Here is a 26595-nt window from a genome sequence, read left to right on the forward strand (position 1 = left end):
GGTCTTTGGTCTAAGCAAAGCTGGTGGCTAGTGATGTTTGCCTTTCTTCTTTTCAGTAGAAGGTGTTCCTACCCCGCACTGTGGACTGCTGTCCTGCCGAGCAGCTTTACCTTTGTAGAGAGTCTGGTATGATTCTGGAATCCAGAATGTTCCGCAATCCCATATTCGACCTAGAATAGGGGTAGAAGGTCAAGCAAAGCTCATATTCTATTAAGACTGAAATTAGAAGGTGCTGTGATGGAGAGTTGCCAAAGACAGGCTCTGTGTCTCATTGATTTCCAAGGTTCCCCTGATTCCCAGGCTGCGAGGGAAGGACAGAGCAGGGCTTATGTTCTGTAGCTGGGTGTCCTGTTTCAGACCTGGCAGTGATGTGGCAGGACCCAGGGTTTTCACTGAAGCTTTTCAGCCTTGGCCTAGAAAAGCTGATGAAACCTTTTTTCGCCTCAGTCTAAAGCCAGCAGAGCAGGGATGGGAATGAAGAGGCCCTTAAACTGGGGCAGAGACTCTCCCATTGAGTCTGTAAGACTCTTGAGCTAGACAGAGTTCACTCTTATTCACCCTTTTGTTCTTCTTTGGACCTAACACGGTGCTCTGCATAAGGCATTTTGTCGAATGGAACTGGGTATTTGGTGGTCTCTCTGTTGTTAGCTCTGAGAACCCTGAACATCTCCTCCCACCAGTGTTGGGGCTCTTGTGTTCCACGCTCAAGTTTTCTGTCTTTGGGTCAGACTCAAAGAATATGCTGATCGTGGTTTGTGAATATGGTTTTATACTATGATTTTGTGTGAAACCATTCAATTTTCAAATACTAACTTTCATGTATAAAACTGGTTAAGATAATTGTTTATCGATTATCCTGCATGTATTGATTTTGAAGAACAGGACTAAAATGACCTCAGAGGCACTCAGTGGTGCCCACAGCCTCAGCGTATGGTGAACTTGGGCTCTGAGTTAGGCAGACCATAGCTCCAGCCTGAGCCTCGCTGCATGCTGCTGAATGGGCTGGGGAAGCTGGTCCCCAGTAACTGTGAACTGGAGATTATGTAAAGACTTAACTCATAGGGTTATCGTGGAGATTAACTGGGGTCACTTACGCAAAGTGACAGCACAGTTCATGGCATAGAGTAAGTACTCTAAAAATATTTGTTATTGTTTTTATTATTATTACTTTGGTAATTTTGACATAAACCAAATGACAGCTGAGATTGGCCTGATCTATGAACTATCGGGAAGGCTATTTTGAACACTGCCTTTCTTTTCCCTTTGGAAATCCAAAACTCTCCCTGGAATTCCTGCCAATTCCCATGGAAGTTTGCATTTCCACAATCCTCTCTGGCATAATTTTTTCCTCCCACTGAGGTAGTCAGGTCAGAGGTTGTCTCACTGTCCACTCATGTGTCTGTATTCCATGATCCAGCTGTGGAGAAGTAAAAAGTACCCCTTACCTAGCTACGCTGTCCTCATCCAACTCATCAGGACGTCATGGTGTACAGCAACTGTTCTAAAAATTGGGGGCAAAGGCAAGGCTCAGTAAAGCAAAAGACTTTTCCAGCCCACCCTTGGAATGATTTCTTCTGACACTTTACTACCTAATCAAATAATGGTTAAATATAAATCTTTCTAAAATATACAAAGAAATTCAAAGAGCTTATGTTTGGATCATGGAACTAAGGGTAATTTTCTTTCTTTCCTTCTACATTTCTGAAACTTTAAACATTATGTAAATAAGTACATGTTTAAATTAAAAAAAAAAAAAGACCAGTTTTTAAGGCCAGGGGAAAAAGATTTATACGATTGGGGAAGATTTTGGTATTAGCAGGAGAAATAAAACCTTGTCCAGTAAACCTCACCTCCTTTTTCTGATCCTTTAAAATGTATTTCTCATGAGCTCCTCCTAACTGGAGTTGTATTTTCTGTGAGTATCATAGCTCCAGATGCCCCTCGTTGGCAGCATAATAGGATTCTTTCTTTAACATGTCTTGACATGCCAGTTGCTTCTGGAAGGCTCCTCTTATTCTTTGGTCTTGCGCTGCTCCGGGATGGAGTTTCAGTGGTCAGGCTCTCCCACTCTGGCTTCTGCCCAGTTCCACCCATAACTTCTACAAAGAGAAGAGTCTTTGGTTTCTTAACTTCTGTGGAACTCATGCCTCCTCCAACTGTGTTCAGGCTCCTGATCCCTGGGCTCCCAGGACTGCTCCTAATAAGGTCACCAGCATCTTCCATGTCACTAATCCAGTGGGCACAGTTTACAGTTATTGCTTTATGTGATCTCTCAGCAGCGTTGGGGATGGACCCTTCCATTCTCTTAACCATTCCCTCTGCACATGGTTCCTGGACAGCACACTCCCCTGACTTTTCTCCTCCAGCTAGATTCCTTTCTAGTTTGCTTTTCTGATTCCTCTTCTTCTGTCAGATCTTTAAAGTCAGATTTCCTCAGATTTCTTCTCTTCTCACTCTACATGTTCTCTCTGGGTAACCTCTTTGGATCTCATGGTTTCAAATGTAATTTATGTGCCACTGGCTACAGATTTAACTGCATTACAGCAACTCTAGGACATCAATGACGGTGAGATGCACCAAGATCTTATATCTTGCTGAGAAAGACAGAAGCACTGCCAGTTACCTGACGTAATAGCTTCTTACGCATTAACTGTAAGACAAATTCCATTTTCAGAAGTGTCAGAATGTGAAAAAGATACACCCAAGAATTAGTGATATGCTGTAAAATGTTTTGCGTATATGAACTGCTATTCACAAATACTTAGCGTGTCTTAAGCATGGTGTTCCTGGGAACGCACAAATGAATCATAATAATGTTGTCTAGAAAAGCTGGTAGTTTCCTGAGTCCTGTCTCTTCATGCATGAATTAGGCTTTATTACCGTATAGCTTAACTGTATGTCTAAATAAGATAGAATTAAGTTAGCGGAACAATGAGGCAGAGCTATTGAACCAGTGGGTTGTAAAGATGGTGCCCAAACTCTTGAGATTTGTTTCATTTTATGTGCAGTTGACTGATTCTAGAGTCCTAGTCACGAATGTTCTGGCTATCTTAGCGGGAACCATGGGGTGGCCCCTGAGCAGTGCTCCCTATCACCACAGAATTCTCAGACAATTAAATTTTAATTTTTATTATTCATTTAAGTTGTCATTACAGATCACTGGGAAATTATGCTCCTCTATTTCCCTTGTTTGTTTGTTTTTTGTTTTTTTTTTAATTTTTTTTTCTCCCTCTATTTCAAAATTACTTTTAACAGCAATAGGACCTATAAGAACTATTGCCAAATTTTGAAATGCAATTTTCCTGCAACAGCAGCCAAAGTTAACAAAAAGACATGGAAAAAAATCTCATTAAGTATTCTAATCTACCACCATCTGCAAACCTCATTCTGTTTCACTGAGACTTTCTAAAAATAATCTGAGTGGTATAGTTTTCCTTCACTTCTATGGAGAGAATAAGCCATACTAATTTTTTTTTTTTTTTGCCTCAAAACATTACCTTTTGTTCAATCTGATTATCCCAATAAAGTTTTGTCTCCTTAGTCCCAAGGGCAGGGAAAATCATCTACAGTCCATTTTTAGATACTGCTAATGACTGTATCACCCCTGAACCTCCACTTAATTTAAGTAGTTATATCTTAGCATGCAAATAAGTATTTTCCCATAGAAATGTTCCAAAAATAATATATCCTCTTGCTTTTTTTCTCCCACAACTCTCTTCCATAAGACCTTTCTCGTGTTAGTTCAGAATAGAACATTTAATGACAAAAGTTAAATAAAATGATCTGATCATGTGGGAATTGAAAAATATTCTCCTTAAATACTCCTGGGTCAAAGAAGCAATAAAAAATGCAATTATAGATTCTTCTAGAAAGCAAGAGGAGCAAGAATACTGCAAATATAACTAATAAGGTGCAGCCAAAGATATACTTGGAGGAAAATGATTGGACTTTAAAACTTGTTATTAAACAAAAAGAATGACAATGAGTGGACTGACTCAAACCTGAGAGTTCAGAAATGAACAAATTAAAAAACAAAGCCATATCAAGGAAAGCTGAAATATTACTAACAAAGGAGCAGAAATTAAACAATTAGAAAAGAGAAAAAAATCTTAAATCTGTAGATCCAGGACTTGTTCCTTTGAAGAAAATCCTTTGCCTATGTAATCACAAGAAAGTAAAAATGTATTTCACAATTTGGGAATGAGAGAAAGAATGAAGAGGGAGGGAGTCATCCACAGATAAGAATTAAAAGTGTCTAAGAATTTGAAAACCATCCATTAGAAGATAATTTATAAAGAAAATACACGTCAAAATGAGATTTAGTAAAAAAAAAAAAACCAGTAATATTGAAGGGAAGCTGGCTGGCTCAGTCCATGAAGCATGTGACTCTTGAATTTGGAGTTGTGAGTTCAAGCCCCATGTTGAGTGTAAAGATCACTTAAAAAAATAAAATCTTTAAAAAAATGGTAACATTGAGTAGATACAAAACTACATCAGAAATGGAAAGAATTATTAAAGAATTAATTTTGTATTAAGAAATATCTATATTTGTTTCAAAAATTATGTGTATGATGAAATCTTCCTGATTAATGAATGTCATCATAATCATGATGAATGAGCCTGATAAAAGTAGAACAAACAGGCTGGTACATGTCAGTCTCTCTTAAAAGCATAGATGCAAAAACAAAACAGAAAATAGAACAGTTATAACAGGTAAAATATAAGAAATATTAAAACACCAATCCTGAGAATCCAAGACTTGTTTAAAGATTAAGAACTCTATTGCTATTATAGTATAGGACTAAAATAAAAAGCAAATAATCATCCAGATACATATTTTAAAAAGCACAGTGTTCATTCTTGATTTTTAAAAATCAAAATTCTTGGGATGCCTGAGTGGCTCAGTGGGTTAAGCTGCTGCCTTCGGCTCTGGTCATGATCCTAGGTCCTGGGATCGAGTCCTACATCAGGCTCCTTGCTTGACAAGGTGCCTGCTTCTCTCTCTGCCTCTGCCTGCCGCTCTGCCTGCTTGTGGCACGTGCTTTCTCTCTCTGATAAATAAATAAATAAATAAATAAATAAAATCTTTTTAAAAAAGATCAAAATTCTTAGTGAATGAAGAATAGGTCACTTCGGCAATGTGACTACAAAAAGTATCAACATCAAACTCAATGGTGAAATATTGAAGTGTTCCCATTAAAAATAGAGGTACACATGAAAAGATGCTCAACATCATTAATCATTGGGGAAATGCAAATCAATAGTACAGTGAGATACTCTCTTACACCTACGAGGATGGCTGTAATCAGAAAGAGAGATTATAAAAAGTGTTGTCAAAGGTGTGGATGGGCGCTTGGGTGGCTCAGTTCATTGGGAGACTGCCTTCGGCTCAGGTCGTGATCCTGGAATCCTGGAGTCCCGCATTGAGCTCTCTGCTCAGCGGGGAGTCTGCTTCTCCCATTGACCTCTCTCCTCTCATGCTCTCTCTCTCATATTCTCTCTCTCTCTTAAATAAATAAATAAAATATTTTTAAAAAATAAATAAACTTTAAAAGACATGGAAAAATTGGAATTTCATACATTGGTAGTAGGATTGTAAAATGGTACAACCACTTTGGAAAATAATGTGGAAGTTCCTCACAATGTTAAACAGAGTTAGTGTATGACATAGCATTTCCATCTGGATGTATGTGTGTACATATGTGTATACCCAAGAGAAATGAAAATGAATGTCCGAACAACAATTGGTGCAAGAACGTCCATAGCAGCATTATTCCTAATAGCCAGAAAGTAGAAACAGTCTGAACATCCATCCATTGACATATGGATACATAAAATGTGATAAATCTGTAATTTTATGATGGGGTATTACTTGGCAATACAAGGCAATGAAGTACTGGTGCATTGGATCAACTTGGATTGAGACATGGGTTGAAAACATGATGCTGAGTGAAGGAAACCAGTCCAGAATAGGCAAATCCACTGGTTGCCTAGTGCTGAGGTGGTTGAGGAGGAAGTGAAGAGTGAATGCTAATGGGTACAAGGTTTCTTTGTGGGGCAAACAAAATGTTTCAAAATTGATCGTGGTGATGAATACGTGAGAACAGTAAGCACAATGCTATGAATATGCTAAAAACCACAGAGTGGCACACTCTAAGGGGGTGGATATTTAAAAAAACATGTTATTAAAAAGAGAAACAGATGAAAACATGAATGAGTCCTGTTGCTGCTGCTCTTTAATCTGCCAGTAAACAAGGAAAGGAAAAGGTATATGAATACTGGAAAAGAAGAAAGAGAATATTATAGAAAATATTCCTATCTTCTCAGAGCATCCAAGACACGTCACTTGGCTCAGTGGATTAAAGCCTCTGCCTTCGGCTCAGGTCATGATCCCAGCGTCCTGGGATCGAGCCCCGCATCAGGCTCTCTGCTCCGCAGGGAGCCTGCTTCTCCCGCTCTCTCTGTCTGCCTCTCTGTCTAGTTGTGATCTCTGTCTGTGAAATAAATAAATAAAATCTTAAAAAAAAAAAAAAAACTTAGTAGAGGCAGTAAAAGAGTTTGGTCAAGAGGAAGTTATAAAACACACAAATAAAAATTCAGCTGTAGGTTCTTCTCCTTCCTAATAGAAACAGTTCTTGTGACTACATAAGAAATGATGATCACCTAGTAGGAAAGTGAATCAGTGACATGAAGACCATTTACAAGAGACGCAATGATGAAAAGTCATATGGAAGGAACATATCAGTAACAAAAGAAATACTTTTTAAAAACTATGAGCTGGTAGGTTAAGACCCTCCTGTTAAATGAGCATCTTTTGCGTAGACATTCACAGGGCGTCAGGAACTACGCAACCACTTCAGGCTAAATTGTATGAATAAAACCATATTTTAAATACTGAATTTTTTTTTTTTAACTTCATCAGATCCCTGAAAATTGGGCAGAAGTGGGATGGGACCCTCCGGTGCTCTTCTCAGAGGGCTGCTTTGGTTCTAAGGCTCAGAGAAGATTGAGGCAATTGAATGTCTTGAGTGCTGTTTGACCCTAGTGTCCTGAGGGGTGCTCATTAGGTCTGCTATTCCCTGAGGTCTTCCTGGAGCGGGGGTGGGGGAGTGGGGGGTGGGTGGGGGAAGCCTTGTGCCTTCCGAATACATCAGGGTCACAGCTTCCATATTAGACTGAAGATTGGAGCAAATGTGATTCACTAGTCCCTGACGCTTCCTCATGGAAGCAAGTAGCCATCCTGACTTGAGGGGTGGGGGTTGAGCCAATGTTTGTCTGTAGATGGTTGATCCTCTACTGTAGTAAGTAGCGAAGCCAAGCCTGCCATTGTGACAGCTCATCTGGTAGTTGTCATGGCCCTGCCTTGTTAGAGTCATAGTTCCTCAGTTTCCATTTGCCCTGTAGAGATTGTCTTAGAATTTCCACTCCAGGGCGCCTGGGTGGCTCAGTGGGTTAAGCCGCTGCCTTCGGCTCAGGTCATGATCTCAGGGTCCTGGGATCGAGTCCCACATCGGGCTCCCTGCCAAGCAGAGAGCCTGCTTCCCTCTCTCTCTCTCTGCCTGCCTCTCCGTCTACTTGTGATCTTTCTCTGTCAAATAAATAAATAAAATCTTTTAAAAAAAAAGAATTTCCACTCCATTTTATATTGGAATGATCCAATTGCACATATCCTTGAAACTGCTCTGCTTATAAGAGATGTATACTTGATGAAAATTGTTCCAGAGATCTCTCTTAACCATCCCAATCAAGGTCAGTGGTGAAAATTCTACTTATTAGGGAGCTTTTATTATAAATGAATGTGAACATTGGTAGGTTTTCTTTGTAAACACATAGAACATTTCCCTGATACTTTTTGCTCTCCTATATTTCCTACTAGTTTATATGGAAGCAAACTGTCTTGAGGCTGTTTCTACTACCAAGCAATACATAGAGAAATACGTTATAGTCCTTTTAATAGACATAATTTATAGATAGTTATTGTTAAAACTCAGAACTTTGATACATACACTTCCTGCTTTAAATTAGAATTATATAGTTATAATGATATGAGAATGTTGACTTATTTAAAATACAAAGAGGGTATTAAAGAATAGGTCTATAAAACTTTTGTGGTACATTTAAAATTATATTTTAAGTAACTGGTGAATTTTTGTATTTTGATCTACAGAATCATACTAAGATCTAATTAGGAGGATGAGTTTGGGTTTTATTATTGGAAGAACCCTCAAAATTTTATATATTTTGGATTAAATCTAAGATTATCTACTTACTATTTATTTTTACAAATAGCCTTTTGCTTTATGATAACTGTCAATCTGATTTCTCTAGGTCGAAAATGTCCGCTTGGTAGATCGAATATCTTCTAAAAAAGCAGCCCTGGGAACTTTGTATTTGACGGCTACTCACGTCATATTTGTGGAAAATGCACCTGACACAAGAAAAGAAACATGGGTATGCATTCTTTATTCTTGGCCTTTTTATGTGTTTTCTGTTGTTTGAAGTAATGAGTTTTGTCCCTGTGGGTGGGCTTTCGGTGTTTGGGTGTTAGGGGACTATTTTTGGAAGGTCAGCTTTGTCTTTTTTTGCAGAGCCAAATCCACTTGATCTACTTATTCATTTTAAACACTCATTATTTAAACATCATCAAAGACAGGCCCAGAAATAGCCAGAGATGTGAATGTTTCATGTCACAGCTGTCAAGTAGAGATTCGAGAACATCCGTGCCAGATACAGCCCTTCGGTCGTGCCTTATCTGCAATACATTGTATTTGTAGGATCCAATAATGCAGACCATTTCGTTATTTTATTATGTTGTCTTCACTTTTCCGATAATTTGCAAATGAAGGAAAGAAAAGTTAGGAAGAGTCCCTTTGTCAGATATTTCTGCTACTTAGTAATGAGACCACTGGCTACGTCTTATTTTCCATAGCCACCCAACTGGGACATTCTGTCTAGAACCAGAATCCCTGAATTGTAGATTTTTCCCTTTTCTATATTCTGTAGAGATTGTTACATTTCAGCAGAAGGGGGCAGGCATTACTGGGTGGAGAGGACTGGTGACAGATGGTGACTACAGTTAGCATAATGTATAGAGTTGATGAATCACTATATTGTGCACCTGAAACTGATGTAACCGTGTGTGGCAACCATAACCATAGTCACAGAAGATAACAAATGCTCCCATTGACTGAGCAGAGACCCCCCCACTCCCCCACCCCGGCACCGAAGCATAAGGGAGATGCACTTCAGCCTGATTTTCTTTAACATAAATATCTTCTCCAGCCTGCCTGATTACCAGCAGCTTAGAAAAGAGCAATTGCAAGTTGCTATTGAACTTGAGCATCCCGTGTGGAATTAAGGAGCATGGTGGCATCTCCCAGCGGAGCCATCTCTAACTTTTGTTGATTGCGAGGTTTATTTTACTAACTTCTCATGACCTTATTTAATTTTAGCTATGAAGTTCATTCACCATTTGACTACCAGAATGTTCCCTTACCTGGACTTGCACAACATTATGCGCTCTGTATATAATTAGCCTGGATACCAGAAGGCTTGGTAATGAAAAATAAAATGACCGAGTTAGATGGTTTCTTTCCCCGAACAATTGGTTCTTGTCACCCGAGTGCAGGTGCTGAGCTAGCTAGAGATGGAGGAGTGTTTCTCGTCCGTGTTGCTTCCGCGATCTGGGCTGTGCTTCTCTCGTTTATCTGCTGTCAGGGCTTAGCGTCTGCACATGACTTTTGGTTGCAGATTCTTCACAGTCAGATTTCCACCATTGAAAAACAGGCCACAACTGCTACTGGATGTCCTCTGCTTATTCGCTGCAAGAACTTCCAGCTGTTACAACTCATCATCCCGCAGGAGCGAGACTGCCACGATGTGTACATCTCTCTGATACGCCTTGCAAGGCCAGGTAGGGCAGAAGAGCTCAGCTCTTTAGGTTCACAAGCCGTGTTCAAGAAATCTGCATAGTTGAAGAATTATGATGTTTTAGCAATAATATGTTACGCCAGTCCTCCAAGGAGGCCAAGAATTCGGAATGATTCATTGCTTTTAAGGGGCTCTCGCTGAGTTGTTAACGGTATGAACCTCTTTCATTATTCTTAGTATTCACTTTACCTTGGGTAGGAAGTTTTATAGCTTTTCCTTTTGGAGTGAAATCATATTAGAATTATGCCCTTCCCGGGGCGCCTGGGTGGCTCAGTGGGTTAAAGCCTCTGCCGTCAGCTCAGGTCATGATCTCAGGGTCCTGAGATCGAGCCCTGCATCAGGCTCTCTGCTCGGTGGGGAGCCTGCTTCCCTTCCTCTCTCTCTGCCTGCCTCTCTGCCTACTTGTGATCTCTGTCTGTCAATTAAATAAAAATAAAATCTTAAAAAAAAAAGAATTATGTCCTTCACATACTATGATAATTAAGCCACCTTGCTTGAAACCTAAGATAAAACTGACAAATTGTTGTGTGTGGAAAATACTAATATCAAATGGTTCTAGGGCACTTTCCCCTCTTGGGACTTTTAAGGTTTGGTTTTTTATTGCTGTGTGATGGTGATAGAGGTTTCCCGAGGTTGGTATGGCCAGACTTGGTTAGCATTGGTTGTATTCACGGTGTGGATATGTTTGTCGTCCTACACAAAACCTTCTTTATTTTTTTTTAAGATTTTATTTATTTATTTGACAGAGATAGATCACAAATAGGCAGAGAGGCAGGCAGAGAGAGAGAGAGGGAAGCAGGCTCCCGCTGAGCAGAGAGCCCGATATGGGACTCGATCCCAGGACCCTGAGATCATGACCTGAGCCGAAGGCAGCGACTTAACCCACTGAGCCACCCAGGTGCCCCTACACAAAACCTTCTTAAGTGTCATGGGAAGAATATTTGGTTGATTTGAAAAATAGATGCTGTCAGTTACTCCCCTGTTCTAGCCCTCGGCTTGGGGCTTCTGATGTATGGCTTCCTGTCCCTTCTCGAAAAGGGTTTATTGTCTGTGTGGCTTGTATCAGTTGTGGTGTCCTTTGGCTTAAAAGAAACAGATGCCTGCGTTTCTGGGGAGAATTCAGTAAAAATAAATCTTTTATAGAAGAGTAATCTCCGTGGTAGTATTACAGCAAAATCGCTGACAAGGGAAATGGAATATAGCTTTATATTTCCTGGGCTAAATGCTTTTTGTTTCAGGACAAGAAGTTTGATGGTAACCTCTGCCAGGGGCGTGGCTGGGTCCCCCATTTCTTACGGTGTGGCTGTGTCATTGTCAGATAGCGAAGAACTCAAATTGTTTCTTGAAAATGATGCCAGGGAGCTGTCTAAATCGGATCCTTTGGACTTGACGTTGCTCCCCCCACCAAAGCAGCTGCTGGAGGCTTTTTCATCTCCGTGTGTTGCAGAGAATCGCGCAGAGTTAGCCAGAAAAGCAGTTGAACTTTTTAGAGGGTGCACTATAATTGGAACAGAAGTTCTGGGAAGATGTATGTGAGGTTGCGTGCCGTGGGGAATGTGAGGAGAGCTGTGTGCCAGCGGTTTCTGTGTCACTGATTAATGGCTGGACGGGATAATGAATGTGCTCTGACCGGATTAATAGGATTTAGGACTAGCCCGGAGAACTGGGAAAGAGCTGAGTGGCTGGAAGGGCTGATCCCAGGGACTGGGAGGCCTATGGCCGGTGTGGGCTTTGAGTGCCGGGACTCTCATGGCGAGGGCCCCGGGGGAGGAAAATCTCTGTTCTCACTTTGTAAAACACACACTTTTTCTTAAAGGTGACATTGGCGAGGTAGGTATTAGACATAGCCAGAGATCACAGTAGTAAATTGAATTAAACTTATTACTTCAGAAGGTTTTTAGAAAGCTACCAGCATCTTGGGCGCCTCTGTGGCTCAGTCATTAAGCAGCTGCCTTCTGCTCAGGTCATGACCCAGGGTCCTGGGATCGAGCCCTGCATCGGGCTCCCTGCTCAGTGGGGCGCCCACTTCTCCCTCGCCCACTCCCCTTGCTCGCGTTCCCTCTCTTGCTGTGTGATTCTCTGTCAAATAAATAAATAAAACCTTAAAAAAAAAAGCCACAAGCATCTTGAAACACTGGAATTGGAAATGCCAGTTTACATAAAACACAGTACTTTAATGAGGGTGGGAAGGTGAAATGGAACCCAGACAGTTTCATAGTTTAATGTTAGAGGCAGTGCTCAAATGCGGACCCATCACAGCCTACAACCTTGGAAGCAGACTTTTGAATCTGGATAGAGGTAGAGAAAGGTGGAGGGGGTCCCAGTTGGAAGTAGGGGTGACTTATCAGAGCCATCTGTAGATCTTTTACAAAATGCACCATCCCCCCACCCAGGTCTATCAGAGTAAGGGGCGTGTGTGTGTGTGTGTGTGTGTGTGTGTGTGTATGTGGTAACCTTTGAATTCTAGTATCATGATACAGTTCTCTAGTTGTTCTGGTTAGTCACCAACACAAACCACCTATTTTTCAGCTACCCTTATGGACATGCCTAAATTGCAAGGTCCTATAGAGGACTCTCTCTCTCTTTCTCCATATATATATATATACACACACACACACACACACACACACACACATATATATATGTTGTGGTTTTTTTTTTCCCCCCCTTACAAAAGAAGAAATGCCTAGGACTCCATTTAAGTCAAGTCCTGTAAAGGGGATTTTCAGAACTCTTGAGATTCTCTCTTCACTGAATTAGGATTTGGGGGATTTTGGGGATAAGGTACATCAAACTACTAAAACATTTAGTGAGATTTTATTGGTTGGTCTTTTGTGTGAATTCAAATTGTTAAGAATGAAGAATTAAAGTAACCAAATTCAGTAAGTTCTTTAATTCTTTTTTTTTTTTTTTAAAGATTTTATTTATTTATTTGAGAGAGAGAGAGTGTGAGAGAGAGCATGAGCAAGGAGAAGGTCAGAGAGCGAAGCAGACTCCCCATGGAGCTGGGAGCCTGATGTGGGACTCGATCCCGGGACTCCAGGATCACGCCCTGAGCCGAAGGCAGTCGTCCAACCAACTGCGCCACCCAGGCGTCCCAAGTTCTTTAATTCTTAACAAAGAATGATTTAGGTTAAAGTAAAGCTTTGGCCCCAATGAGAAATAGATCCTGTGTATTTATTACGATAGACATTTTTCTGATGAAAAGACCCCTATTTCTCAGAGAGCTTCCATTTTCCCATGTGCATTCTCCTCCTCTGATTTGCTTTCTGCTGTTTATTTTTCTATCAATTATCTTCCCCCTCTGTGGTGTTCGTGGACCCTTTAACATTTAAACCATCTTTATTTATTTTCCCATTTTTTTCTAAATGATAGTTCCTCCCCCTGCCCAGTTCTTCTTAGTCCCCAGTTCTTTTGCACAAATATTATGATTTTAAAAAATCTTATGATTGACATCACCTCATTTGGTCAATTTCACTTTTTTTTTTTTTTTTTTGGAGGGGGTGCTTAATTTCACTTTTGACATCCTTGTCTAAGTCTTGGCTGCTTATGCAATGTCTGCAGTGGAAATTTGTTTTTTGCTGATGACACTAATCTGAGTCCAGAAGTCCTTTCCCACTAACGGTTAGCCTTCACAGCCCTGGTGTTTCATTCAAACACTTACTTGTTGAAAATAGACAGCAGACATCTTCTTATTTTTATTCTAAATCTACAAAGTCCGGTAATAGGCGGGTTGTCTTCTCACCCCTGTTTCACTGGTTTTCAGCTCCATTTATTTTAGGTTGTCTGACTTAAGGAGAAGGTTGGGAGCAGCTGAGTTTTCAGTTGTTACTTTTGGTTCTAATAAACCCCACATATGTGTTTCCCCCTGCTGACTGCCGGGAACTTTTCCCTTCCCAGACCCACCTCCACATTTTGCAAAGGCTCATTTGTGTTTGTTCTTTCTTTTCAATTTCAATGTCAAAAAAAATTTTTTTTTTTTTTGGCAAAAGGAAAGCAATCAGTAATGTAATTGTAGTATTCAGGTTTTACATGGGTCATTGCAAGTTTCCTTTATTTTTAAAGTATTTTTTAAATCATAATATTAAGTTACTTTTTGTTTCTCCCAGTTAGTCCTCCCCATGATTCTTCCATGGTAATCCCCGCCCCCATTTTTTTTTCCCAAAATATTCTGTTTTCATAACCATTTAGCCTGATACCTGGGAAACAAACCAGGTTCTTTTTCTTTTTTTTCTGTAATTGCTTTGTCTTACCCACAGCTGCCTTATCTGGTGGAGTGAACACACCCTTTCCTTTTTAATGGGAGAGAAGGAGCATGGGTGCAGTGCAGAGACCAGGCCATTTAGAGGCTGGGTGATTCCTAGTTGAAAATTGCCACTTGATGGTGGAAATCTTCCCCAGGGAGTAAGAAGTGGGATTGCCCAGGAGTGAGGCATTGATGAAAGCAATAGGCAGGGAACCCTTCACAGGGTCAAGGACTTCCCTGTGTTAATAAGTCCAGATGAATGGAAGTGCTCAAGGAACACCAAGTCAGTCAACACATGCATCTCTCAGGCCGTCTCCTGAGGTCTGAAACACTGATTTGACTTTCCTAGAAATGTCCCCCAAATGCTACCCTTTCTTAATTTCAAGCAGTATTTTAGAAAGTGTTCTACTTCTTTCTGGATAGAAAAAACCTTCAAGTCTGCCTTTGCTTAGCAATTGTAAGGTTTAAGTAAGGTAAATAAAGTAAATACTAGAACGATTTCTGTATAACTTTATCTAAATATTTTTTTAGATTGGAGGTGTGCATTCAGCTAACTCCCACTGTGCAAAGGCATGTGGGGTATTTGCTTCTTATGGGAACAGCTTTGGGGGAGATGCCTTCTGTGCACCTCCTGTTGAACCCCGCCCTCACTAAGAGCAAAAGACATTTGATGTTGGGTGTGATGGCCCAGACTCCATGGGGTGAGAAGCCAGTGGAGTATTTCACATGTCTGTCTTAAGGGATGAGGGTGAGGAATCTGGGATCTGACCTTTCTGAAGCAGGCGTGTTCTCTCAGTTCAGATTCTGTAATGACTAGAGATTTCTCTAGCCCTACTTCTGGTGTTGTTTTTAACTCACCCTCTTGCTGATTACTAAGAATTCTGCTACGTATTTTTCAGGAGATGCAGTTGAGGGGAACAGAACATTGTGAACGGGAAAACTCGGTAAAATTTATATCTGTGTTAATGGTACTTTTTAATTTCTCAGAGTAGACAGTTGTCTACTGAAGGCTGGCTTTTGGGTAAGAAGTTTGCCTACAGTAATAAGACCAAATAGACTGAATTTTGGCTGACAAAAGTGTGGGTTTCTTTCCCCTTGTGTAGAATTTTACTTAAATTGGACCAGGACCACGGTTGATCACTCTTTTGATTAAAAATAACCCAAAGAAAACATTTCACAGTTTTAGTGGCAACCAATCCTAATGCCTCCCAGTTCGAGAATGATATTAATGTCTACTAGAAATCTTTAATTTCTATTCCATGTGTTTGCCTCCTCCCAATGACAGCAGGCATGAGCTCATACACAGAAAACTACTTGTAGCCCTAGAATGGTTTTCTCCTTCTATCTTTAAATGTAGTTGTAACTCTTTGACAAAGGGAACTTCACATCCATTATTGACCCGGTATTCATAAGCTCTTCTTTCACTGAGGGAACTGAGGCTTTCTCAAGAGATTCTTTTGGCCTCTTGAACAAATTGCATTTGTGGTTAACATTGTGATATCAGAGGCCTGAGTCATGAAATGGTCCTGAGAAATGGAAAAGATGTGTCAGTGTCCAGCTGATGGTTCCCAGAACAGGACCTCAGTTTCATAGGCTGCCTGCTCCAGTAGCTAAGATTACAAAAGACAGTTCCTACTGACAACATCTACTCCACGTTTGCATGTACAGACACCTGGGGATATGTGCTTTCTTATTGGTTGAAATCATCCATGTTCTAAAGCTTGATGTTTAGAAATATATCAGGAGAAACTGAAATAGAACATCGTTTATCTAACTGATGAACTTACTTATGGTTTTTTTTCTATAAGAAAAAGTACATGTCTAATGCAAAAGTCTGGTCCTTAAAATATGACTGTTATCTTTCTTCTTCCTTGGTGATGAGTCATTTCCATGGTAATTACAACAAGCCTGAAACTGACTTCAGATCTCAGGCTGCCAAGGTGTTACTGTGGCCTTTTGCTGGTGGTGAGATCCCTTATTGGGCCTCCAGACACGTATGGAAGAGCCATTAAATGAGCCACATCTGAATGTCGTCAACAGATTAAGGAATAAATGGGGGGGACCTAAGAAAATTGAGGAGAAAGAAATCTATTGGAGAAAAAGAAGATGATTCAGGCGGTGGAACAAGGGAAGAATAGACACAAAAGTGGTCCATCTGAGGAGAAGGGAGAAGGACTTGCCTTCGAGGAGTATTGTGTGTGATTAAGGGGATGAGCTTTATAGCCAGATTGCCTAATTTAAATCCAGATCCCCACTTACTAGCTGTGTGGCCCTGGTGATGTTCCTTAAGCTCTCTTTGCCTCAGATTTCTCATCTGTAAAATGAGGGCCATCATGGGTTAATATATTTATTAAGAACAGAATCTGGAAAGGAATAAGGGTTTAGTGAGTATCAGCCATGATTTATCTTTACCGGAGGTTCTTGGATCTGCACTATCCAGTATGGTGGCCTGCACTATCCAATATGGCTGCACGTGGCTGGTGGGCTCTTGAAGTGTGGGTAGAATGAACGAGGATGTGCTGTCCAGTGTGAAATACACATGGAATTTCAGAGACATTATGAAATAAGATACATACAACATTAATAAGTTTTATATTATCCACATGTCAAAATGATAATATTTGGTTGTATTGGGTTTCTAAGAAAATATACTAGTAAAATTAATTTCATTGTTTATTTTTTCAGTTTTTTAATGTGGCTTCAAGGACATTTTAAGGGACACGTGTCTTGCTTATATTTCTGTTGAACGGCCCTGGAGTAATCGTTTCCTTCAACTTAACAAGATCAGAGCAGGAAAATCAAATCCTAGCTCCAAATGAGGAAGGCTGTTGGGCCTGGCCTCACAAGCAGAGAGGGTAGTTTGTAAAGACAAAGACGTCCTGGCAGAATTGAAAGCAGACTTTCATCAGACTTCTTGAATTTGCTCCTTACACTATCAATTGATTTTTTTACGAGTCCTATGAATTTTGTATAAGCAGTGCAATTACGGCAATGATGTGTCTGCTAAGAGTTCAGATGTTTCCTGGGCAAACACGTGAATACATTCCACAGCTTTTCGATTGTTCTTTCTGTTTTTCATATTGTGAGTATCAACATGAGGCAGCAGCCTGGGCCTTCATCTGCCTCGGAGAGGCCATCCCAAATCCAAGCTCCATGTACATAAACAAATTGAGCTCTTGGTGTCTAATGATACATACATTCTTAATTAATTTTTTAGGCTTCCTTTCTTACGTGGTCTAGAGAATATGTTTGCCTTCAAAAGCAACTTAAAAAAAAAAAAAAAAAAGCTCAGAATAGAGCAGGCCTTGTTTCTGAAAGGAATGGAGCTCTTGCAAAGTTGAGTTTGCTTCTCCCAAGGTCTCCGGGTCATTACTGGGAGGTGGTGGGTGAACTGGCCACAGAGATGGGGCGCTCCCGGCGGCATTCTGAGAGGTGAGAAGCTGGTTTGGCTTCTTGATGTACTCCAACCGAGACAGAATGCTTTTGGGGAGATTTTGTTCTGGTTTTGACCTGGCTTGATTTGGCTTTATTCGCTTTTATCTTGCAGTGAAATATGAGGAGTTATACTGCTTTTCATTCAACCCCAAGCTGGACAAAGAAGAAAGAGAACAGGGCTGGATGCTGATCGATCTCGGTGAAGAGTACAAGCGAATGGGCCTCCCTAGTAATTACTGGCAGCTCAGCGATGTGAACAGAGACTACAGAGTGAGTGTGGGGGCATCTCGTGAAATCCGGTTACTTAATCCGAGGGAACTCATGATTCCCATAGCTTAGCATGACCTCGCTTTAATCTCCTTCAGTTTTTACAGCTCTTTGTAGATACAGATCTCTGGATTTGCAAGTCTCCTTGGTTATTGTGAGCTGCATTTCCTACCTGCACCCAGAATCAGAAAGTTCAGCCAAGGGAAACGTAGAGAATCGCCCCCATCCCCCCCCCAGACGCATACACACTGTCCCCCAATGGTTGAGGAGATGGAAACCCGGAGAAGCCCAGTGGCAGGCCTCATGGCCAGGGTCAAGTTCTCCCATCAGCTCTTTTTATAGTGCACCGAGTGATTAGTGGGGAAGTCAGAGATGGAGTCTGGCACCAGCTCCTCTCTGTACTCACTGAACTCTTGATTGGTACACAAGGTCACCAAGAGGCTTCCCTAGAGAAATGTGGAGAAATGTGTCTGCGCTTCCAGAAAGGCCTATGGAGAGGAAGGAAGCAGGAGGGGCAGAATCAATCTCATATTGTCCCTAATGATGGGCTTACAAATCAATGTTGGTTTCCCTATTAATTTTTTAAATATTTTAGGTAATAAAAGCAAAGCAAGAATGTTGCAGAGAATTTACAAAAGTGAGAAAAAGAAAAAACACCCACCATCTCCATGCCGTAATGTTCTTCTATTAGGTTTTAAAATTTTTCTTCAGTTTCTTTTTCTCATCTGCATAATTTAATAGCTCTTTTCTTATATAAGTAATACAATTAATGATTCGAAATTGGAAAATACAGAGGAAAAGGAACTGTTCCAATATATATAACAAATTTGTAACGTTTTACACATGCCTTATGTTCTGCTTTTCTTCACCCATCATACTGGTTTTTTTCTGCCAATAAATGAATTTTATATCATTTAAAAATAGTATAAAATCACATAGAATGGCTATATGCTATTCTTTCTACCTAATCTCTAATTTTTAGACATGTAGATTATTACTATATTTTACTATTTGAAATAAACATAGTGAGAACATCCTGGTCACTATACCTTCACCCACGTTAAGATTCTTTTAAAAGACAGATTCCTGGGACACCTGAGTGGCTCAGTTGGTTAAGCGGCTACCTTCGGCTCAGGTCATGATCCCAGCGTCCTGGGATCGAGTCCCACGTCGGGCTCCTTGCTTGGCGGGGAGCCTGCTTCTCTCTCTGCCTCTGTCTGCCTGTGCTTGCTCTTGCTTCTCTCTCTATGACAAATAAAATCTTTTAAAAAAAAAAAAAAGACAGATTCCTAAAGGTGAAATTTCTATGTCAAAAAGTTCACACAACTTTTTCTGCATGTCATCATAAAGAACTGCAGAAAAGGGGCGCCTGGGTGGCTCAGTGGGTTAAAGCCTCTGCTTTCGGCTCAGGTCATGATTCCAGGGTCCTGGGATCGAGCCCCACATCGGGCTCCCTGCTTAGCAGGGAGCCTGCTTCCCCCTCTCTCTCTGCCTACCTCTCTGCCTACTTGTGAGCTCTATCAAATAAATAAATAAATAAAAATCTTTAAAAAAAAAAAAGAAAAAAAGAACTGCAGAAAACTTGTACCAATATATATAAATTCTCGGCAGCTGTGTATGGAAAGTTTGATTCTTTGCGCCCTCACTGGGAAAGACGTCGGTTCTTAAAAAATTTTCCTAACAACTTGATAGTGGGACAAGGGATTTCTCATTTTAATTTAACCTATATGCTTTGATTTCTTGATTTATAGACTTGTATATGCTGATTGACCATTTATGTCTTATCTCCTGTTATTTGACCATTTCTGGTTACATTTTTACAGTTTTTATTATCAGTGCAGAGCTGGTGTACACTGTTACATTAGTTTCAGGTGCACAGCATAGTGACTGAGCTAGTCTGTACATAGGCTCATGCCCACCACATTAAACATAGTCACCACACAATGTTACTGCGATATCATCGACTCTTCCCTGTGCTGCCCTCTTCATCCCTGTGACTCATTTTATAACTGGAAATTTGTACCTGTAAATCCCCTTCACCTCTTTGTCCCATCCTTCTACCTCTCTCCTCTGGCAACCAGTTTGCTCTCTTGTTTGTTTGTTTGTTTGTTTCCATGATTTCACATAAGTGAAACCATATGGTATCCTTTCTCCATATGACATATTGTACTTAGGATGATGTCCTCTAAGTCCATTCACGTCAGAAATGACAAGATCTCATTCTTTTTTATGGTTGAGTAATATTCCTATGACACACACACACACACACACACACACACACCACATCTTCTTTATTCATTTATCTATCAATGGACACAAGTTCCTTCCATATCTTGGCTACTGTAAATAATGCTGCAATAAATAGGAGGATGCACATATCTTTCAGATTAGTGTTTTGTGTTTTGGGGGTGGGAGTAAATACTCAGTTTTAGAATTGCTGGATCATAGGGTAGTTCTATTTTGAATTTTTTGAGGAATCTTAATACTGTTTGCCACAGTGGCTGCGCCAATTTACATTCCTACCGATAGCGCCATGGGAGTTCCCTTTTTCCACATTCTGCCAACACTCGTTATTTCTTGGCTTCTTAATGCTAACCATCCTGACTGGTGTGAGGGGATACCTCGTGGTGGTTTTGATCTGCATTTTCCTGATGAGGAGTGATGCTGAACATCTTCTCATGTGTCTGCTGGCCGTTTGTATGTCTTCTTTGGAAAAACAGCTATTCAGGTCCTCTGCCTGTTTTTCCCTGGGATTATTTCAATTTTTTGGTGTTGGGTTGTGTAAATTCTTTATATAATTGGGATAGTAACCTTTATTTAATTGGGATATTCTTCCATTCAGTTTGTTTTGTTGATAGTTTCTTTTGTTGGGCAAAATTTTTTATTTTGATGTAGTCCCAATAGTTTGTTATATACACATAGTAATAACACACTCACTCTCTCTCTCTATATATATATGAATATATATACATACACATAGAATGTATATAATATTTATACAAATGTATATATTTGATTGCTCGCTATAGGAATAAAAGCAATATGGTCCTGGAACAAAAATAGACACATAGATCAATGCCATTAAATCACCCTAATGTTCCCTCCAGATCACCTATTGCTCCAGTGTCACTGAGTGCAATTTGGTGTTGTCCTTCTCTATTTATAATGTTTCTACATATGTAAGTAGTAAAAATGTAGTATTACTTAGTGTGTTTTTAAGTAATTTCTATACATGGTATTATGCTGAATATAGTTTACTGAAACTTGGTATTTCGCTCAACATTGTCTTTGTGAGAGTCGTTTCATTTTCAGCAAACACATCGGCCTGGGCCAGACACTGTTCTAAGAACTTGACAAAGGTTACTGTCCCACAGGGTAGCTGTCGTTACCATCCTTGCTTTACAGATGGAGAAACTCAGGCATAGACCGATTAATAACTGTCGAAGCCATCGAGAAGTGAAGAAACTGTTGAGACCTATAGCTCTCGTTCCTTCATTTTCCACTATCGTATTAAACTGCATTTTGCAGAAAAACCAGAGGGTTTTTTTTTTTAATTATTCTTATCCTTTTCCCCCTTTCTGTTTGTTTTATCATCATGAAGCTGTTAACTGGCTTATGCGTGACTCACGGTATATTGAGAGTTTCCATCCAGGAGTAGAGTTTTTGAGTTAGAGGTATATGGATTTTAGCCTTACCAGATATTGCCAGATTCTTTTCCAGAGTGTATGCATGGACCTGTAGACCTAATAGCAAGTTATACGAGTTCTCCCTACTCCATAGACTCAAAGACAGCTGGTACTGCCTTTGTTGGGTGATAGATCTACTCATTGACCCAGCAGTCCCACTTTGGGGAATTTATTCTAAAGAGTCAACATCATACACACACACAGAGTAATGTGTAAGGGACTTACTGAAGCATTGTTTGTAACAGCATATATTAGAAGAAGCCCAAGTTTCTTAATAGAGGATGAGTTAAGTAAGTTTTGCTCTATCCATATAATGAAGTTAATGTGTAGCCATTAAAAAATATGGAAGATTTTCATCTACTGATAAGGAAAGATTACTAAAGTACATCCTTAAGTTCAAAAAGGCAAGGGAGAGAGATGTCTGGCTGGCTCAGTGAGTGGAACATGCGAGTCTTGAACTTGGCATCATAAGTTTGAGCTCCCCATTGGGTGTAGAGATTACTTCAAAAAATCTTAAAAAATCAAGGCGCAGTACATTGAATATAGTGTGATATCTTTTATCTGAAAAAAAGAGGGAGAAAAATGAGAGTATATGTGTAACTGTGCGAAAGTGATAACCTGGAGAGGAGGTGAGACCGGGGTAGACAGAACACACGGACAAGAAAGTGCACCTTTTTGTGTTGTTTCATTTTTATAACCACGTGATTTTGTTAACCGATCAAAAAGTTAAATTGGAAGAAAAATGCCAGTCTTATTGGTGCTAAATGGATCTCAGTGTCATTTCTTTGCATCCTGCACATCGCTGGCAAGGGAGTTTGTATTCATTGATAATTCAGGTTGATGCCCTGTGACTTGCCTGTTGATTATTTTTTATCCTTTTCTCTATAAAGTTCTTTACTTTTATTAATTTGTTTGTTTGTTTACTTACTTAAAACTTTATTTATTTATTTGACACAGAGAGAGAGAGACAGCAAGAGAATACAAGCAGGAGGAGTGGGAGAGGGAGAGGGAGGAGCAGTCTTCCCACAGAGCAGGGAACCCGATGCGGGGCTCGATCCCACAACCCTGGGATCATGACCTGAGCCGAAGGCAGAGGCTTAATGACTGAGCCACCCAGGCACCCCTATTATTTGTCTTTTTCTTAGTGACTTGTAGAAGTTCTTTATATATTTTAGCTAATAGTTTATCACCATGTATAGCTGTGGCAAATATCTCTTCTAAAGAGATAATTAAATATCGTCCCTGGGAAATCTTTGGTTCCTCAGAAGTTTTGAGTGTTTCCTATTTTGTTCCATGTTTTAGCATAATGTTTAAAAAAACAAACAAACTTGGCCTACTTATGAACTCTGTCCCAATTTGATACTATATAATTTCTATAATTACATTAGTACTAATTATGGTTATTATGGTTTTATAATAAGATTTGATATTGTACAGGTCAGTTCCTTCCACATCATTCTTCTGATATCTTGAATTTATAGATTTTCTGGGGTTGAATGGACACGTTCATGATACTGAATTTTCTCCATAATTATGCTTAAATCTGACAACCGTAATCGTACACTGTGAGTAGACATTTAGGGCTTCTTTGTCTCAATCATTATGAACTATGTGGCAATGAATTTTTACCCTCGAAATGAAAGGGAGGAAAATCCAAGTTTAAATTTTTTAAAAATATGACACGCCCTTGAGTCAGGAAGAAAATGAACCTAAGCTACATCTTGTGGAATAATATTTTCTTGGAAACACAGGTTGTTCCTATTTTTGATGAGATTTCCTTCTCAAATTAGTGCCACAAGCGTGACTCATATTTAGTCACTTAAGTCCTACATGTAGAGACTACAAAACATGAGTTACTCAATATTTCTTTTCCAAAGGAACATACAGGAAACCAAAACTAACAACCAACAAACTGTATTGACACAGAAAAGGTGAAAACCTTGGGGATTTTCTGGTTTTACTAATACCATTGAAATGGGGAGAAAGATATGTAGCCTTATCTATTACCAACTTAGACCTATAATAAAAGTTGATTTTCTCAAAAACCTTCTAATAGCCCTTTGAGAAAGTTACATTGTCATCCATTACTTTTGCTTTTCATTTCATGGTTGAGAAAATGTTTACTTTTTCCTCCCTTCTTTTACAAGAGTTTCCTCCCCCTCCTCCTCCTCTTCTTCTTCTTCATTATCATCATCTTTTTCTTTTAAAGGAAGGTGGGAGGGGGGAGATGAAGATGGAGAGAGAGAATCTTAAGCAGGCTCTACATCCAGCACGGAGCCCAACATGGGACTTGATCTCACAACCCTTGAGGTCATGGCCTGAGCTGAAATCAAAAGTGGGCCACTTAACTGACTGAGCAACCCAGGTGCCCCTATTTCTTTCTTCTTAGAAAGAAACGCATGTTCAGAGCTTGTGCTGCATTTTTTTCTGTTTGTGTGGTCTTGGGAGGCTAATTATCATCATCATCATCTCTATCATCATTACTCTCAGTCCTACTTAATAAGTCTTGTCTATGATCGTCCAACTCTCAAAGTGAAGATTCCCTTCTGTACATAACTCCTGAAATTGTCTTTCTTAAATAACTGTCATTCATTACTAGGCTAAAGTTTTAACCTGTTTCTCTTAGAATAAAATGTAAAGAATAATCTAAACCAGTAATTTAAAATATTGTCTATTTCAGTTTTTCGCAGTATATTTTATATATTATGTATTATTTTATTTTATTTATATATGAATCATTTTATGTGGAGCGTACCCTCCTTCTTCTCCCCTAATATTACATCATAAGTTCCTTGAAATAAATTTGAGATCCTAAATGTTTAAGAAGAAAGTTGTCTATGTAGATCTATCTCAGTCTCTGACAACTAACTCTCCAATGTGCTCAGTTGAGTGGTCCTCAAGAAATACAGAGGTCTAATTAAGATGCCTTGGATGGCATCTCAGATGGGTACTACCCTACAGTGGTAAATGCATTGACTGCACGGTTATAATCAGGTCAACAGAGATCAGCTTTACTGGGACTGTAAAGTCCCTGAAGCCAGTAACTCTTTTGTTTTATATTACTACTCTAGCACCTTACATAATGCCTGGCACATAGGAAGTATTCAATAGAAACTTGGTGATAGACAAAAATATTGTACTATAATCATCAAACTTGCCAAGAGCCTAGAACTTAATGATTCTGGCCGCTGAAAAAAATGGAGAATTTATCACGTGATGGGGTGCTGATTCTCACTACAATGGCAATCACAGTACAATATATAAATGTATCAAATTAACATGTGTACAATGGTGTATGTTAAATATATTTAAAAAAATACTTGTTGAATGAGTAGAAGAATTATCAAAAGAGATTTTTCCTGGCGAGGCCAAAGCAAGATAGGTAAGCCCTGGAGGCAGACTAATTTGTTTAGTGGAGGATAAGGAAAATAATTTCCTCATGAATAAAAAAAAAAAAGTACACAGAGATGATTTTAACTTACTCCATTTTCACTGGCTCAGGTACTCAATGTAAAGAAGGAAAATTCAGAGGAAAAGCCTTTTGTGCTTTTCTCAACTTCTCCCATTCTCTCTGAATTTTCTTATGTGATTTTCCAAGCCAGGCAAAATTTGGGCAAGTGCCTGATTGGTTTCAGAATATGGTAGCACAAATGACACGGTGCTGTGCCTTCTTCCTTGTCAGGATTTTGACTACAACTATGTGAGCTTGTTGCAAAAATGACAGTGGCCACTGTTATGCAGGACTATTTTTTTTTTAAAGATATTTATTTATTTGAGAGAGCACAAGAGAGGGAACCTGAGCAGGGGGAGGGGCAGAGGGAGAGGGAGAAGCAGGCTCTCCATGGGGCTCGATCCCAGGACCCTGGGATCATAACCTGAGCCAAATACAGACGCTTCAGCAGCGAAGCCACCTAGGTACCCTCAGGACTGTTTTTAAATTTCTCCATGAAAGCGCTGTCCGCTTTCATGGAAGCAGGATGAAGTCACTATTTCCAGCTTGGGTAAGAAGTTGTGTCTTGAAGCCTGAGCTCCCTGACACCGTGAGTCTGACTTTTTCCAAAGCTGTTTTAGCTCCTCCTAGAGCTTCCCATGCGAGTGAGTATCAGAATGCCCATATTTCAGTTTTGAACCTTGAACTCTTTTCACCTAAACCCAATGCTCAGGGAAAGCAGGAGTCCCTGTAACCAGTATCCTCGTGTCCCTGCAGGGGAGCCCTTGACCGCCGTGTGAGCCTGACTACTGTTGACGGGGTTGAGGTGTTGAGCTCTTGGACCTTTCTAATGCCAACCTAAAAGGTCTGCATTTTCCTACACAATTGGAGTCGGAGAGCCCTGGTACTCTTAGAGGGTGGGGAAGACTTCCCTGCTCTCCTGGGGAAGAAGGAAGACCCAGGGTGGATGGCAGTCGGGTCCTTAAGTAGGATGGGGTCAGGAGTGTTAAGGGGAATGGGCTCTGAGTGTTTCCCTTCCTCTCTGCCCCATACTGGGTACGGTGCCCATAAAGTTTACAGTGTGAGACAAGCTGAGCATTGTTTGGCCTTGGGAGGCCGTAAGAGGAACTGGCAGGAGCTTCCCAGTTCCTAACTCACCTCTGTTACTTAGAAAGTCTGTATGTAAGGCAGGTTGAGAAAACTCCCCTATTACTTTCTTCTTTTATTTCATCACAAATAACATTGCAGTTTGTTAGTGTTGTTTTAATGAAGACAGTAGGTGATTCCCATCTTACCGAAAACTTCCCAGTTTCCTTTTTAAAACTGTTATTTTAAGAAAGTGTTGTAAGCCTGACCCGATGACTACGTGTCTCTTGAACCTCAGAGAAGCAGGTGTGGTCTGTGTCGTAATGTTCTAGCTGACTGACGGAAGAGAAGTTCGGGCACCAGATTTGCATGGGGAAGAAGGTGCGGTGTCTTGTGGTAGTCATTCCCGTCAGGCTCTCTGGGTCCAGCGAGGCGGGGCCATGTGTTCTCGGTACAAGGTTTTCCTCCAGAGTATCCATGTTCCTAGACCGGGATTTCCATCAGCGTGTCCGTGC

At 40.2% G+C, this 26595-nt stretch overlaps 1 protein-coding gene across 1 annotated transcript in view; it reads left to right on the forward strand.

Annotated features, from left to right (window-relative positions):
* Positions 1-26595, forward strand: part of MTMR7 (myotubularin related protein 7) — a 107246-nt gene that overhangs the window by 36126 nt on the left and 44525 nt on the right. The window contains exons 2-4 of the mRNA XM_044225507.1: positions 8329-8451; positions 9751-9913; positions 17724-17881. Of these exons, the coding sequence (XP_044081442.1) occupies positions 8329-8451; positions 9751-9913; positions 17724-17881 (444 nt within the window). The remainder of the gene's footprint in view (positions 1-8328; positions 8452-9750; positions 9914-17723; positions 17882-26595) is intronic.

Source organism: Neovison vison, chromosome 11, assembly GCF_020171115.1.
Source record: "Neovison vison isolate M4711 chromosome 11, ASM_NN_V1, whole genome shotgun sequence".
In the NCBI taxonomy this organism is placed as follows: Eukaryota; Metazoa; Chordata; class Mammalia; order Carnivora; family Mustelidae; genus Neogale; species Neogale vison.